General features: G+C 44.3%; 5 protein-coding genes across 5 annotated transcripts; 2 read left to right on the top strand and 3 right to left on the bottom strand.

The window, feature by feature from the left end:
* Positions 1-456: 456 nt before the first annotated feature.
* On the top strand, positions 457-5,577 carry C7M61_000752 (uncharacterized protein; the record flags this gene model as incomplete). The annotated part of the gene is made up of 2 exons (XM_024856180.1): positions 457-1,168; positions 1,220-5,577. The coding sequence occupies 2 exons, from the start codon at positions 457-459 to the stop codon at positions 5,575-5,577; spliced, it is 5,070 nt and encodes a 1,689-aa protein (XP_024715779.1).
* Positions 5,578-5,616: 39 nt separating this feature from the next.
* RFA2 (Rfa2p) lies at positions 5,617-6,375 on the bottom strand (the record flags this gene model as incomplete). The annotated part of the gene is made up of 1 exon (XM_024856179.1): positions 5,617-6,375. One exon carries the CDS (start codon positions 6,373-6,375, stop codon positions 5,617-5,619), a length of 759 nt encoding a protein of 252 aa, XP_024715778.1.
* A 219-nt stretch (positions 6,376-6,594) lies between these two features.
* On the bottom strand, positions 6,595-8,388 carry FLU1 (Flu1p; the record flags this gene model as incomplete). The annotated part of the gene is made up of 1 exon (XM_024856178.1): positions 6,595-8,388. One exon carries the CDS (start codon positions 8,386-8,388, stop codon positions 6,595-6,597), a length of 1,794 nt encoding a protein of 597 aa, XP_024715777.1.
* Positions 8,389-10,072: 1,684 nt separating this feature from the next.
* On the top strand, positions 10,073-12,634 carry C7M61_000749 (uncharacterized protein; the record flags this gene model as incomplete). Its single annotated transcript, XM_024856177.1, has 1 exon — positions 10,073-12,634. One exon carries the CDS (start codon positions 10,073-10,075, stop codon positions 12,632-12,634), a length of 2,562 nt encoding a protein of 853 aa, XP_024715776.1.
* A 72-nt stretch (positions 12,635-12,706) lies between these two features.
* On the bottom strand, positions 12,707-14,128 carry C7M61_000748 (uncharacterized protein; the record flags this gene model as incomplete). The annotated part of the gene is made up of 1 exon (XM_024856176.1): positions 12,707-14,128. One exon carries the CDS (start codon positions 14,126-14,128, stop codon positions 12,707-12,709), a length of 1,422 nt encoding a protein of 473 aa, XP_024715775.1.
* Positions 14,129-14,827: the final 699 nt, after the last annotated feature.

Raw genomic sequence — 14,827 nt, 5'->3', positions numbered from 1 at the left:
GATTCATAAAAAGAAAAAAAAAACAAAAAATCAAGAAACAGAAAAAATAACACAAACATACGAAGACTACACGCAGACATTCGGTGTTATCAGGCAAACATTATAGAGGATTTTAAGTGAGTGTTTTCAACAGTCAATCAATCCTACTTTGAAGATCTCACTTCAACAGTCATTTCAATTCGGCAGTACAAATGGGTTTGGGGCTTTCTTTTATTTACAGTTTTTATAAATGTTACGCTTTATAAAATAATTTTGTAGCATCGAGTTACCGGAAGTCCGCGGAATAAAGCAGCCCTCGTAAATGGCTTGCGGGACCTCTAACCCTTTCTGAAATTTCACGGATGGCGAGTCACGTGCAAGGACGCCGCTAGTACAATTGATATAAATCGAAACCATCTACCCACCAATATAGATAAACCTGCTTTTTGCAGTTGTTCACTCTAGCCTCGTACTACTATGTCGGAGCCCGAATTTACAGATGTGGCGTCGGAGGTTTTGGAATTCGACATAGACCTCATACTTGATTACGCATCCTCCCAGGCAGACACCCATCTGAACCAAAGAAAGCCGAGACCTAACACAGAGGATAACACGAAATGGATACCGTTTATTGAACGTCAAGTCAGAACTAGACATAGATCTCCTATTGCGCTTTCTCATGAATCTCTTGCGGTGTATTCGGGAAAGGGCCTATCAAACCCCAAGCCTGGGGTCTTCGCCTTCAGCACTGAGGCGTTTGGCATGAGAGCTGGAACAATTGACCCTTCACTTTTGATACTCGATGGAAAACAAAGAAGTGCTTTGCGAAAAGGAACATTCATGTCACTAAATTTTGTGAACGAGATCGAACGAGCATTGGTGTTTAATGAGCTTCGTTTCATTACCAACAGAGTTAAAAAATGCCGTAATCATGTTCGTGTGTCTCGACTAGAGCTAACTATAACTCTAGATACAAAAACAAGTAGCATTGGCGTGGTTCTTTCCTATACTGTGGAGCTTGAGCAGCTGTTTTTCAGGTACTTTTCATCAGATGTATCCTCACATTTAGTGAAGGTGCTCCGTCCTAATATTATACCCTATCCAACTGACACTGACACCTTCTATCTGAGTTTTGAAAATTTACCGACGGATGCTCACCTTTTCTACAAAGTCATAACTGACAACACAAGTCGCATGGCTCCTGTAACAAGTTCGATGGCGCACCCACAATTATTCACAGACCTACTTCCGTTTCAAAGGAAAACTGTGAAGTGGCTTCTTGATAAGGAAAGTGTGCAATTCGACGAATCAAGCAAGACTGCAAAAGTATTACCCTTGCTTTCTCCAGACCTTGTACTGGCTGTTCAAAATTATCCAAATGTGGATCACGAAAAATTGGATAGGGAAATCTATCCCGTTTTGAACAAGCTCTGCTATGGTTGGAACCGTGTTCTATTTCGAAATGACATCTGTTGGGTGAATGAACTCACGGGAAATATTATCAATAGGGAGGCTATCATCAAGTTTTTGAAGGACAGTACCGATGAGCTCAACAAGGAGCCATTACCAGCTGCTGGCCTCTTATCTGAGGAAATGGGGTTGGGAAAAACTATCGAAGTAATTGACCTTGTGCTTCTAAATCCTCGTCCAAAGGAAGAGGTCGGTCAAGAAATAAAACTCCAGTTACAGAAAGAGGGAGACATTAGGACTGTGATAAAAGCTAAAACAACACTTATCACAGCGCCTCAGACAATCATACACCAGTGGTATAACGAAATTTCCAAATTCAGTCCTGGTCTACTGGTCACAATTTATAAAGGTCTTGGCAAATACCCGGAACTCGCAAATATTCCACGATTTGTTGGAGAATACTTGAGATGCTTCGACATAGTCTTGTTGAACTATGCTAACATGTCGAGCGAAGCTGACTATGCTAATTACACGTCAAAACACCTGACCACTCGCGGGGGTAAGAAGCGATCCTCTTCGGAAGCCAGGGATGAAGATAACTCCCAGGCTCGTGATCCGCTCTGTGCTGACAGTTACAAGGCTGGCTTCGAATTTGCAGATCGAGAAAAGGTCCAGTCGGAGGCTCTTTTAAGTCAAAAGCGATATGAACGAGCTGTGATGGAGGAAATGGCCGCAAAAGTCAGAAGACAGGACTTGAGCAAGATACCACATATTGAGTATTACGAATCGCCCCTCATGCTGAGTCAATGGTGGCGAGTGATTATGGATGAAGTGCAAATGGTTTCGTCAGTTGCATCTAACGCGTTTAGTACCGCTTCTTTAATTCCTCGATATCATTCGTGGGGTGTTTCAGGTACTCCTGCTCGACTGGTTGCTGTACTTCAGTTTCTACGATTTTCTCCATTCAACTACGATATTTCGAAGTATTGCTGGAAAAAAGTAACTCAGCATCCAGAAAGCAATGTCGATTTTGTCAAAATCTGGCTGTCTTTGGCACTTAGGCACACCAAGGCAATGGTGGATGATGACATCAGGTTGCCCCCACAAAGAAGAATCCTTCTTACAATCCCGTTTACGAAGGTCGAGCAAGATAAGTACACTCAGATGTTTGAATCATGCCTCGCCTCAATTGGAATCCATCTTGATAAAGATCAAAAAGCAAGCCGGACAGATTTGTCAACGTCGGACTGTGTTCATCTCAGGTCTTGGCTTGTCAACCTCAGACAACTTTGCGGCAATCTACAGATTGGCAACTTGCCAACTCAGAAGAAGAAAAATAACAAATTTTTGTTGCAGGGCTTGCCCGAAATGAAGACTTTGGAGAGCGTTCTCGACGACATGATGCATGGCGTTCTCACGGATATCAACGAGGGAGAACGAGCGGTAATCGGCAGGCTTCTTGACATTGCCCAGCTTCTTGAGTATGTTCTTCTACCAGAGAAAGTGATCGAAGTCTTGGACAACGGACTTTTTGAAGTTCTGCGATTGATTCACCAAATTGATATGCGCTTGCGTTGGGACATTTCGGAATTCAACAATCTTAAGGGCTTTTTGAAGGACAAGCACATACTTACCTCCAAAGAACTTGCTAATATCACGGACGATGAGGATGAGGACATGGCGATGGATGCTGAAGATACAGGCAAAGTCAAGAAGGAAGAGGTTGCGGCAGTGACTGACGCAGAAATCCACGATAGTGTCACGAAGTTCAACAAGTTGAAAGAGCGTATCAACGCCGACAAGATCAGACTCAGATCTTTGAAGATGCTTCAACACAAATGCTACTTTTTATTGGCTTCTGCTCATTTTCAAGTATGCGATGAAGAGTACCAGAAAAAGATCGCTGAGAAGAGAGTCGATTTTGAGACTCTAAGCTCATTAGAAAGCAACGTGATTGGTGTTAAGCTTCTCAAATCCGATGAGATTAACTATCTTAGGCTTCAAAATGGTGGCTTCAACAGCAGCGATTACGAAAGACCAAATTATGCTGACGACTTTAGTGCAACTGAGAATACCACACTTGAAGAGCAAAAAGTGGAACGCCATAAACATTTGGAGCTGAAATTTTATGAGCTTGCCGAGCAAAGCAGGAAGGATATGTTAAGACACTCCATCAAAGAAGTTCATGATGCGACGACAAAGCGTATTCTTAATAGACCCGTGATGGATAGAAAAAAGATGGTCAATGATGGAGTCTCAAGTTTTCCAAAGACCTCTAAGCGGCTCCTAAAGGGTGTCCCCATTATTGACATAGAGCAATGGCAGTCCTTGGTGGGTACGACCAAGTTGAGGCAGATCATGTTTCAATTCAACACTGTCATCACTGAGCTCAATAACCAGGCTGAGGTAATATCCAGCTTTGTTGATCAGCTAATCGAGCTATTGTGCAACCCACTTCTTTCCGACGAAAAGAGTCCCGATGGTGAAGAGTACGAAAAATCTCTAGAAGATCAAGATCGTGCAGCCTGCCTCATGGTCGTTATATCTCAACTTCTAATGGATAGATCGAATGCGATTTTGGAACGCAAAACAAGATCGACAGAGGTGAAAAAGAAACAGGAGAAGGATTTAAAAGAAGAAGCTCGTCGAGTTTCTGATAGGGGGTTTTTGAAGGTACTTCAAAAGAGCCGTGCAGACAGTAAACCGAAGTCTGAAATTTCGTTTGAGGAGCTCTTGCAAGACATTAGACTTCTTGAGCATGAAATGCGTCAGGACGTTCAAGGAGAAGCATTTCATGAGGCTGCTGAGGCTCTCAGAAGAATTTTTGAGAATGAAAAGACATGTCAGGAGCTTTTACAGAAGGAAATGAGTAGCTGCTACAACTCTGTATTCAATGCAAGAGTGGAATACTTCAAGCAGTTACAACAAATTTCTGATAGTGTGCAAGGAAAGACTTATTGCACTGAACAAGATGCTCTTGAGCCGAAGAAGGTTGACTCAGAAGTCGCTTCACATTTGATGCTCTTTACCGCAGCTCAGAGAAGGCTAACGCGAGCTATATCTCGTTTTAGATATCTATCAACATTGATACCCAAAGATGAGCTTCTCAAACAAGAGGCTGAAGAATCGACTGACGATTCAAATGATTGTGTCATTTGTCAATCACAAATAGTTGTGGGCTCTCTTACACCTTGCGGGCACAAGTTTTGTAAGGCATGCCTTGAGGAATGGTTGAAGGCACGGTCTTCGTGTCCCATTTGCAAGACATACACCACAAGGGATACAGTACATCATTTCACCCATTACAAGTCTGATCTCAAGGCACAGCCTGTCGAAAATGGCACTCATGAAACTTCATCACACAAAGAATCCCCTGAGTCTGCCGCCGTTCATCAAATTTACAAACAATTAGACGACGAGACATTAAGAAGAATATCTCAGATCAAACTCAAGAATTCATATGGTTCCAAGGTCGATTTGATAGTGAAACAAGTTCTTTACTTGAGGAGCCAGGACCCTGACGTGCAAATTGTTGTATTCAGTCAATGGCAGGATTTATTAGTTATTTTGGCGTATGCATTCGACATGGCTGAGATTAGCTATGTATCTGCCAAGGGTTCACAAGTTGCCAACTATAAAAAGAAGAAGGAGGACCCAGTGGAAGAATTCAAGAGAAAAGAAAACATCAAAACATGCTTTCTATTAAATGCACAGGCCCAGGCAAGTGGGCTTACCCTCATCAACGCTACCCACATATTTTTGTGTGAGCCATTGGTGAATACACCGGTCGAGTTGCAAGCTATTTCACGTATTCATAGGATTGGCCAAACCAGAATCACCACGGTGTGGATGTTCGGTATCGAGAACTCTGTCGAGGAGAATATTGTGGCATTGGGAACTCGAAATCGTATCGAATACTTGAAAGCAAACGCAAAGGAAGCTAAGAAAAGCAAACGAAAGAAGAGAAAAATTGACTCAGCCACAGTATCAAGTGTCTCAGAGTCCGAGGTCGAATTAGGTGGAGATGCCCCATTAGCGGACTCTGAGCTCAAAACGGCCGAATCATACGCACTCTCCCTTGGGTTGACGTCGGAGAAAAGTACAGGCAAAGTTTTTTCGGGAATCAGTGAATCAGTGAGTGATTCTGATCTCCGTCAGGTGTATTTTGGCAATGTTAAAGAGACATAGACAAATTCATAGAATCAATACTGTCATTACCTATATTATTTATACACTCAAAAATGAACCCTCATCATATCCCTGGTAGATCTTTCCTTGTTCAGACAAATGCTGGCATTTTTCTCTCACCACATCGATTGGAACGCCCAAAGTGTCACTGATCCAGGAAATAGGAACACCCTCTTGCATCGAGCCGGTATTGTCATCGATAACTTTTTCAATTCTTTTGGTAACGTCTGAAGCGCCATTCGATCCGTTGTCATTATCCTGAACAAAAAGACCATTTTCTTCCTTCTTCTGGACGCCACCCTTGCTCAAGATACCCTGAGCCTCCAAGTGGTTGGAGATGGCGTAGAGCATATGATAGGCGACTTCGTTGTGATCGACGATTTCACGAATTGTAGCATGCTGAATACTCTTTTTAGAATTGAATTCTTTCAAAGCACCGGTGATGTACACGTACTTATTCTCCAAAGCAGAGAATTTCTCAGCCTCCTCTGCTGGAGTGGCTATCTTCTCATCAATCCATCTCTTAACATCCATGGAGCCAGTACCGTCCTCAACAGTGATGGTAATAGCACTGCTACTGCTCTCAACCTTTCTGATGACACCAATGAACGATACCATGTTCAAAGACACGTTGTGAATCACGAACTCGCCATCAGGGACAGGCTGGGTGGCCTCGTTGATCTCTTTAATGGTCACCGGGCTTAAGGAAGATCTCGTTTGTTGACGTTGCGAGTTATTATAATCCGTGTACTGAGCATCAGCGTTGAAGCCGCCGTCTCCGTAGTTGTCATAATCCATGCTTAGCTAAGTAGTTGAGGTGCGTGTTGGTGATCGCTACATTAACTAGCGCGTCTGTCACGTGTGGCAGTTGCAAAAGATGGGACGCAAAGGTATTGACTACTTCGAAAAAGAATCGAGATAAATTAATTGATCTATTTCAACCAGAAATGCAAGGTACATAAAGCATGCTAGTCTGTTGTGGGTAATGGTTCTAAAAATCGTTTAAATGCAAATCTCCTAGAGGACGAAAGCGTACTTGGACTTTGCTCTAATCGTCACACCGTAACGGTAGAAGAGGAATGGCACGGGAATCATCGCCACAGACAAGCATCCAACCAAAGTACTAGCCCATTTGATTGTCATGTTTGTGAACATCTGGCGGGCGAAAAGTGGGAAAACAGCACCAAAGGCAGATCTTAAAAACGTGTTACCAGCCAAAGCGGAAGCAGCATAAAGAAGATAGCAATCAATGATGTAGTTCATGCAAGGCAAAAATATCATAAGAAGACCAATACCGATAGGAGCAGCACCAATGGTAGGCACAATCCAGTGAACGTCATTTGGGTAATCACCAGTCCAACCAAGCCAGAACAAACCAATGGCAAAGAAGAACGAACCAACCATCATAGGGGGCAATCTAGCCTCTGGCACTGGCACTCCGTTGTTTTTGGCCATAGCCTTACCGTAGCCCTTCTCCATGAAGATCGTGATCACACCTCCGATGAAGGTACCAATAAACATAGCGATATATGGCAATTCAGCAACACCTTGGGAAAAGCCGTATCTTCCCTCAAAGATTAAGGGCACGGCAGTCAAGAACAAGTAAAGCATACCGTAGATGAATGCGTTGTAAAGGGTGATCAAGAATAAGATTGGCTCCATGAACAACATAACCAAAGGTCTGGAAATATTCTTCTCGACAATCTCCTTGATGGACAAACTAGTTTCCTCATGTGGAGCGTGGATACCCCAATTTCCAGTTCTTCTCCGCAATGTCTCTGCCTTGCTGACCAAAATTATGGCAGAATGACTTTCATCCAAGAAGAAAACAATGCTAATGAGTGAGACAGCTCCAATCAAGCCGGCGATGTAGGAATTCCATCTCCAGCCCATGTTAGGATTCTTGGCAACGAAACCACCGATGATAGGGGCCAACATGGGACCACCAAACAAAACCATAGCAAAAATGGACATTGCTTGACCTCTAGTAGTGGCAGGGAAAATATCAGCAAGCACAGCAGGAGCAACGACTAAGGGAGCTGCTCCGATGAAGCCGGCAAGGAAACGACAAATCATGACCGTTTGGATATCTTTAGCGGCACCGACCATCATACAGAAACAGACATAGCCAAAACTGGAGGGAATAAGCACGATTTTTCTGCCGTACAATTCAGACATTGGTCCCCAAATGACAGGACCAGATGCAAAACCAAAGACGAAGAGTGAAGTGCCGAGTGTTGCAACTGTCGAGCCGACATGGAAAAGTTCCATGATTTGAGCATTACCCTCAGCAAACATGGCGGACCCAAGAGACACCGACAAGGCACACAAACCAACATTAAAACAACATGCAATTTTCTTTTTAATGCTCCAATTGTGTGGGAAACTAGGGTCATCTGGACCATCGTAGGCGACAGCGTATGGGTCTCTTTTAGGTAGCATTGGAGGGTAGTCTTTTCCTCCGCCCATCTTGGGCAAAGGCTCGTCCGTCTTCATGGCCTCTTCCTGGAGTTCATCTGTGTTGTACAATCTCCTGGACATCTCACGAGATAACTGTTCATCGACAAGTGACTGTGTCTCAAAAGACTTGCGGTTAACGTCCATTTCTTCGCCAGTGAATGCTTGTGGGGTGTTGTCAACAGAACTGCTGTTGTTTTTTTCAAGGTTCTGCTTCAAATTCCCGTCAATGGACTGCCTAGTTGAGGAGGAGACGGAGTCAGATATATTAGTGGGTTGGGGTTGGGCCTCTGTGGCATGCGGCGGACTTGTGAATTCTGGGAAGGCATTATTCTCATTGTTATTGGTAGCCATTATTGTTCAAAGACGGTTAAAAATGATGCAGTGTGGGCGGGCCGGAATCTTGTGCCTTATATAGGTGGGCGATGGGGGACGCAAAACGGGGCTTACGCAGCCGGCCCAAATGCAAAGTTTGCCGACGGAAAGATTCGAATTTTTTTTGCTTTGAGCCGTGCCGATTTGCACGGCCAAACGCACAGAAATGGAGCTTAGGGGACACGGTCAAGCTACAGAATAATAGGGCCTGCGCCAGCTTCTCCTTATCAACTTTCCCTGATTCTGTTGCTCTGCGGTGACTTTCACCTGGCGTTGCCGTGCGAACCGACTCTTATTGCTGTGCACTTTGACAGCTGATTGCCGAGCCCATCGAGCTAGTACGGTTTGACGCCCTGGCGCATTGACAGGTTGCTGAAAGTTAGAAATGTAGAGTATCTATGTTAGCTGGTCTTTATTACAGGCACAAAATGCTTATTCCCAGAAGCAGCATGTGGGTGCATAAAAGAGCCGCCCATGGAAATGCGTTTCACGTCTGGGGCTTTTGAGCAATGGGTTGGAACGTGGCCATGGTACCAGAAAATCAATTGGAAAGTGTTGCCATAGCAGAGAATTTGGTCGTGGCTGAATTTTTCGTTTTACCCCTAAAAAAGGATAATACCTTGGAAGTCTGGACCTTACCGATGGGTTACTGACCAGCCGTTCGCGCTGGTGCATGATTCTAAAAGTTTGGCAGCATTGAGCGCCTCGTCAGAGCAACCATCCTGAAACTCAGCCTCGACCGTTGCAACTTCCGGAATTCCCGTTGTACAAAGCGTAGCTTTCAAATTCGTAAACGACCACTCAATGTCATTTGTTGACTCATCAAATATCAAAAGTTGGACGTTTTTGAACAAGGTAAACGACTGTTACGGACTGCATTCGGCATGCGTCATCGGCTGCACCTTTCATGATAGCAGCGCCCGGGTGCGACAGAGCTTGAAACCCTTTCGGAACTTGAAAGTTCCGGAACAACCTTCGAGAATACGAAAAATTGTAAGCTTTCTTTTTTTGGGGAATTTTTCAGAAGTCATTCCGGAATACCCTGACATTCCGCTGCTGCCGGGGTGAATTTGCATGTTCAAGCGGGGTCGAGATAAGCCGAGGCGTCTGTTTCGCTAATACCAGCCTTTCCCGGAACGGAGGTTGATAACCCCGATTGATTAAAAATACCAGTTAGGTGCAACTCACTTAATTCCATAACCGCCGCGTGGCTGCAAAACGCCCATTCTGTGGAAAACCAAGGAAAATTTTTCTGATCGGGGGTGACACGGCATACTTCCGAATCACCGAAAATCTCGGTGACACCGGTCCAAACGTCGCAGTGTACACCGATCAATGTGAAAGTTCAAACGAGGCTGCAAGGCTCTGACTCTTCATACAAGAGATGTCAATTAAGCAAATCTGGAGACCGTCTAGACACACCTTACATTCGAACGCGTCCTACACCTTGACCAGTCTGGGGTGAAGCAATAGTGCAACTTGACAAATCCAAAAATATGAGTATGTCAGGCTCTTGGTAGTTTAAGATGAATACAAAATACTTGTCAATCAATTGTATCATCGATCTGTTTAATGTTGTTTGCCATCAATCAAGGTCAGTGTACTTCCTAGTGGTTGCAAAACTGACCAGTACACTTACTGCACAGACGCCTCCATTAACAACATGGTCGACCAACACGATGTCGAAGACTTGTCCAACCAAGCCGATCATCTAGGTGATAATTCGGCTTCTGTAATATCTGCCTTAACCGATAGCCCTACAGAGAAAGATGCAGCGGTTCAAAACATCAAAAACGTGTTTGAGTTTGAGGAGTTCATTGACCGCCTGGGTTACAACCGGGCAGCATTGGACGCCTTGAAAATGGTTGATCTCCAAAACTTGGGAAGTACCGCTACCAAAGAGACAAGCAGTTCAAATCGTGCTGCCAACGTGTCTGATGTCTCGTCAAGCGTACCTCAGCTGGATACCCTATACCACATTGCATATAACCCAAACGAAAAAGCGAAACGTCTAGGAAGACCAAGGAAACATTTGGGTGCCACAGATCAAACTTCTTCTGGTGACACTGCACTGCAGAATCTTGAAACCTCGAAACTACTAAAATTTCGGCTCGATAATATGCCTTTAGAAGGTCCTGGGTCCCGTGGAGGCAGCCCTGATGATAGAAAAAGAGTGGGCGTGCTCACAGAGTCTGCTGCTACCAAGAAACGCAAGCAATCCTTGCTAAATTTTGCTACAATGAATGATCATACATCCGTTGGGCTTCAAACTACTTTTGAAACGAACAATTCTCCGAGCGAAACGGAGCCTGAGCCGTTGAAGTCAGAACAACTGTCCGCGGTCATATCTGAAGCGGAACCTCCTTCAGTTGCTGAGCTGGCCGGAAGTCATCCTGATTCGGAACCAGAGATTGTTCTGGAGTCAGTGAAATCTGAGCCTGCTCTGCTGGATCTGACTACTGCATCCACAGAGGTGAAGAATCAGACCGATGAGCCAATAGAAGAGCTTGAACGGCCAACGAAGAAGGCTGCTCAACCTCATACAAATGGCAAAGCCAAGCCCAAAGAGACAAAAACACGAAAGGTGACGCTAAAGTTCAAGAATAAGATTACTAGAACTTCCATCGTTCGCGAGAAGAATAGAATAACAAGAACTTACCCTGGACCTTTAGTGGCTGTTCATTATGACCTTTACGACGACAATCTATTTGAAGCACAGGAGAATTCTACCGTGGCTCAAGAGCCAATTGCACTCGGCTTCAACGTAAAGCGGAATCCATATCTGGGTGACGTCATTTTCATCATGGCATTTCTAGCTAAGTTTCCTGAGATCCTCTACGTCGGTCATATTGGCCCGCAAGACATAGAAGATGGATTAGGCCTCTCGAAAGGCTCCAAACAAACAGAGGAAGGAAATGAGGAACTACCTGGAGTCTCTCCTCTAATGGACAATTTGTTCTGCAAGCTACTCACATTAGTCCTCAACAGAAAGAAGATCATCACGCCTGGAAACTATAAGAGCGGCATACAGGACCTCCGATCCAATTACATTGGTTTCGGTTTGCCCGAGGAATGGCGAGATGACTCGTTCACGAGAATTGTATCGTCATTGCCTGTTGATTCAGCTGATCACGTTGATCCATCTAAACCAGCCGTCTCTGAGGAGGATAATTATGAGTATCTGGCTCCACTGGAAAAGCTCAATCCTATGCATGAGAAGGCGTTCGAAGATTACGGACTTGCAGGCATTCCGAACCCCGTTGATAGATTGATCATGATGCGCTGCTTGGTCATCTGGAGTCTTTCGGCGTCTAACGTTTTGAAAGCTCATCTTGCACTGGTTGTTAACAAACAAGAAATTGCAGGAGAGAAAGACACTCTTTATGCATCAAGACCTATTCTCAAGGGCTTCACTCAGACTATAGATCTCAAGAAAGACCTCGAGGCTAAACTAGCCAAAAAAGGCAAGACCACCGCTTCTCCCCAGGGAACCCCCGATCCTGACTCTACTCAGCGCTATATCGACCCAACTTCCGATCCTGTGGTTCATCCCATGGCATTGCGTCTCAATGAATTTATTGTGGGGGATTGTGGATTTCGAATTGGTCGATTCTACTTGGTTCGTATGGCCGACCCTTCAGGTGGTGGACTTTCTAGTGTTGACAAAATGAAAGCGGTTGCAAAGGACCCCACGGGAATCAAGCTTAGCATCCCCTCAAAATTTAAACTTTACGTTGAGGATGTTCACTCAGTTCTCTTAGATTCTTTACGAGTGTTTGGAGTTGAGTTTGATAAGCATGGAAATGAGGTACATATGCCCCCCAGATACGATGACACGAAGCATTGGTATGAAGTGGCGAGCAACGGAGCTGAACTAACAGCATTTACAAAACACTTGGCCCAGAGGCTAGGATTGGCAGCTGGTGATTCAGGCAATATCACGACAATTTCTCAAAACAGCATCGCATACAAGCCAATTCTTTACATGTATCAATATCTATCCTTGGTTGCTCCACTATTGGAAAGTTTTGAACGCATGGAACAAAGCGCTGGCTCAGGAGGATCTAGGTCTGCAAAGAAAAAGGTTGATTACAATGTCTCAAATTCTAGCTCGTACGCGAACGCTTTTGAGGAAGGTTACGAGGAGCACTTGCCCGATGACGATGATGACTCTTACGACGAGGGAGATGCAGCAGATTACGACGACGAAGAATATCTGGAATAGACTAGTTGAAAGAAGTTATTTTAATTATTATACAGAATCTCTCATCCCTTTGCTAATTGTACAGTTCGAGCTTCACATCTTCTGAGCTCCCAACATGAGGTCAATTTTTTGCCTCAATTCTTGTTCATGTTCTTTGAAGTATTCTGCCTTTCTGACCTCTTCTTCATTGAAACCTTCCTCACTCTTCAAAGCCTTCAAAGTCTCGGATTGACTCTCCAACCACTTCTTGATGAATACAACGGGGTCTTCACTTAATTCTCTGTAGAAGGATTCCCTGTTGTTAGCACTCTGTAGTGCGACAACGCCGAGAGAAATACGTTGGTTAAGATATTGCACGAGCTCATCAGACTTTGACATGCTTTCAAAGGCTTTCTTGTTCTCATCGATAATTTCTTTTTCGATTTTGCTCATGGACAACGCTAATTCAACAGGAATGTCAATTACAACATCTCCCAAGGTGGTTGATCTAGTGGTGTCCACTTCATATTCGATAACAATTGGCTGGCGAGGGCGCAAGTGAGGCTGGATTAATTGATAAAGATCCTTGAATTTGAAGGCATCCACCTTCAACAAACCCTTCAAGATGTCATCGCATTGGACGACAGACAAATCCGTTTCCTCGTCACCCTGTGTGCCTAAAGCCTGAGATGAGAGGGAAGATGCTGAAACAGCGGGCACATTGGCGTAATGTTCAGCCTTCTTGAATAACTTCTTGAACAAAACGTACTGCCAGATCAGGTAAATCAATTCTTGTTGCGAGGCCTCACGCTTACCAGTAAACTGAGCCATCTCCTCCGAAACCAGAAGCTTGAAGGTATAGTCCTTTGCTAAGATAGCCACCTTAGCCTTGATAGGGAAAACACCTTGGCGCTTGACATCAATACCGTCAAACAGCCACAGTGGAGAGCCATTTTTTAGCTGAGGATTACCAGCATGATTGTTGTCTGCATCATTGCGCCACTCGATGATGTTTGACTGACTACCCTGCAATGATGGGTACTCGTTGTTGGGCACAATTTCGATAGAGATACCAGAAAGGAAAGAGCTGAACTTCATGTCCTCAGTCTCGGATTTTTCTCCATTATCCTTGATGAAACGTCCCTCCACACGTAAAGTCCACGATGAGTCGCTATTGGAAGATTCGTTCACGCTCGACTGGTTCTTCTGCCAAGGTTGGTTCTCGCATGTGTTGTAGACAAAAACACGCAAGATACCAGTCTCTCTTTTCATGCTATTTGGTTGCATTGAGGAGGCCTGAACGGATTGGAAGTCCAAGCCTTTTTGTGCTATGAGCAAATCTAATTGTTTTTCGGCATCTTGGAGCTTCTTGTAAAGGTCTAAGTTTGGCACCTTGTCGTACAATTTAGAAGGAATGTTTGTCTCTGTGGGGGTGTAGGAAACAGCTGGCGCAGCAGTGGCTGGTTGGTAAACCTTAGATGGTGCCTCGGCGACAGCACCTTGCTGCCGCTGCACATATCCCTGAGGTGACGCCATGGTTGAATATCAGATTGGCTGTTGAAAACAATTGACAAAATGTTTGAGGTGAGGTGTACACCTGTACACCATGAATTCGTGCACCGCCTTAGACAAGGGACCGTGGTGACCAAGGCCCTGACTTTGTCCGTGAAATAATTGATCGATCTGATGCAAAGTACAAATCTTCTTTGATTGATTCGCCTTGCTTCGGGTCATTAAATACCTTTAGGGTTGAGTAGTAGCACTTCATGTCCCTTGACTACAGCTTTTGCAGCAATTATGAGATGGTACCAAGAATGGAGCAATCTCTCAAACTGCATGGCTCTGAAAAATAGTTTCAACTTCATTGAAGCTAATCCTTATGAAGTCCATAAGTAGATTACTTGCGTGAATCTTGACGTGAGATTTGCAACCCAGTTCGCGAAGTACACGGAAAATTACTAAGATAGATTCTATTGTAGAGTTGTAAAAATGGGTGTTAGGCTCTAAATTCTTGTAAATTAGAACGGGAATGTTAGACATTTGCTAACATTTGAATATGATTCTATTCAGATAGGAGCTCTATTTTTGGAAATCTTCTTCAGCGCCGCCCGCTTACTTTCGCACCATTTCAAAGCCATCTCTTAGATTGGGATTTCACCATCTTTACCTGGGGATGTCATCACCAGCCTCTCATGGAGTAAAGGTACAGAAAAGGCGAATAAAGCCGTCAGGGAA

This window comes from Candidozyma pseudohaemuli (genome assembly GCF_003013735.1).
Source record: "Candidozyma pseudohaemuli strain B12108 chromosome Unknown scaffold00001, whole genome shotgun sequence".
Lineage (NCBI taxonomy): Eukaryota > Fungi > Ascomycota > Pichiomycetes > Serinales > Metschnikowiaceae > Candidozyma > Candidozyma pseudohaemuli.
Note: the sequence above shows the minus strand (reverse complement) of the source record. Positions and strands in the feature narration are given on the sequence as shown.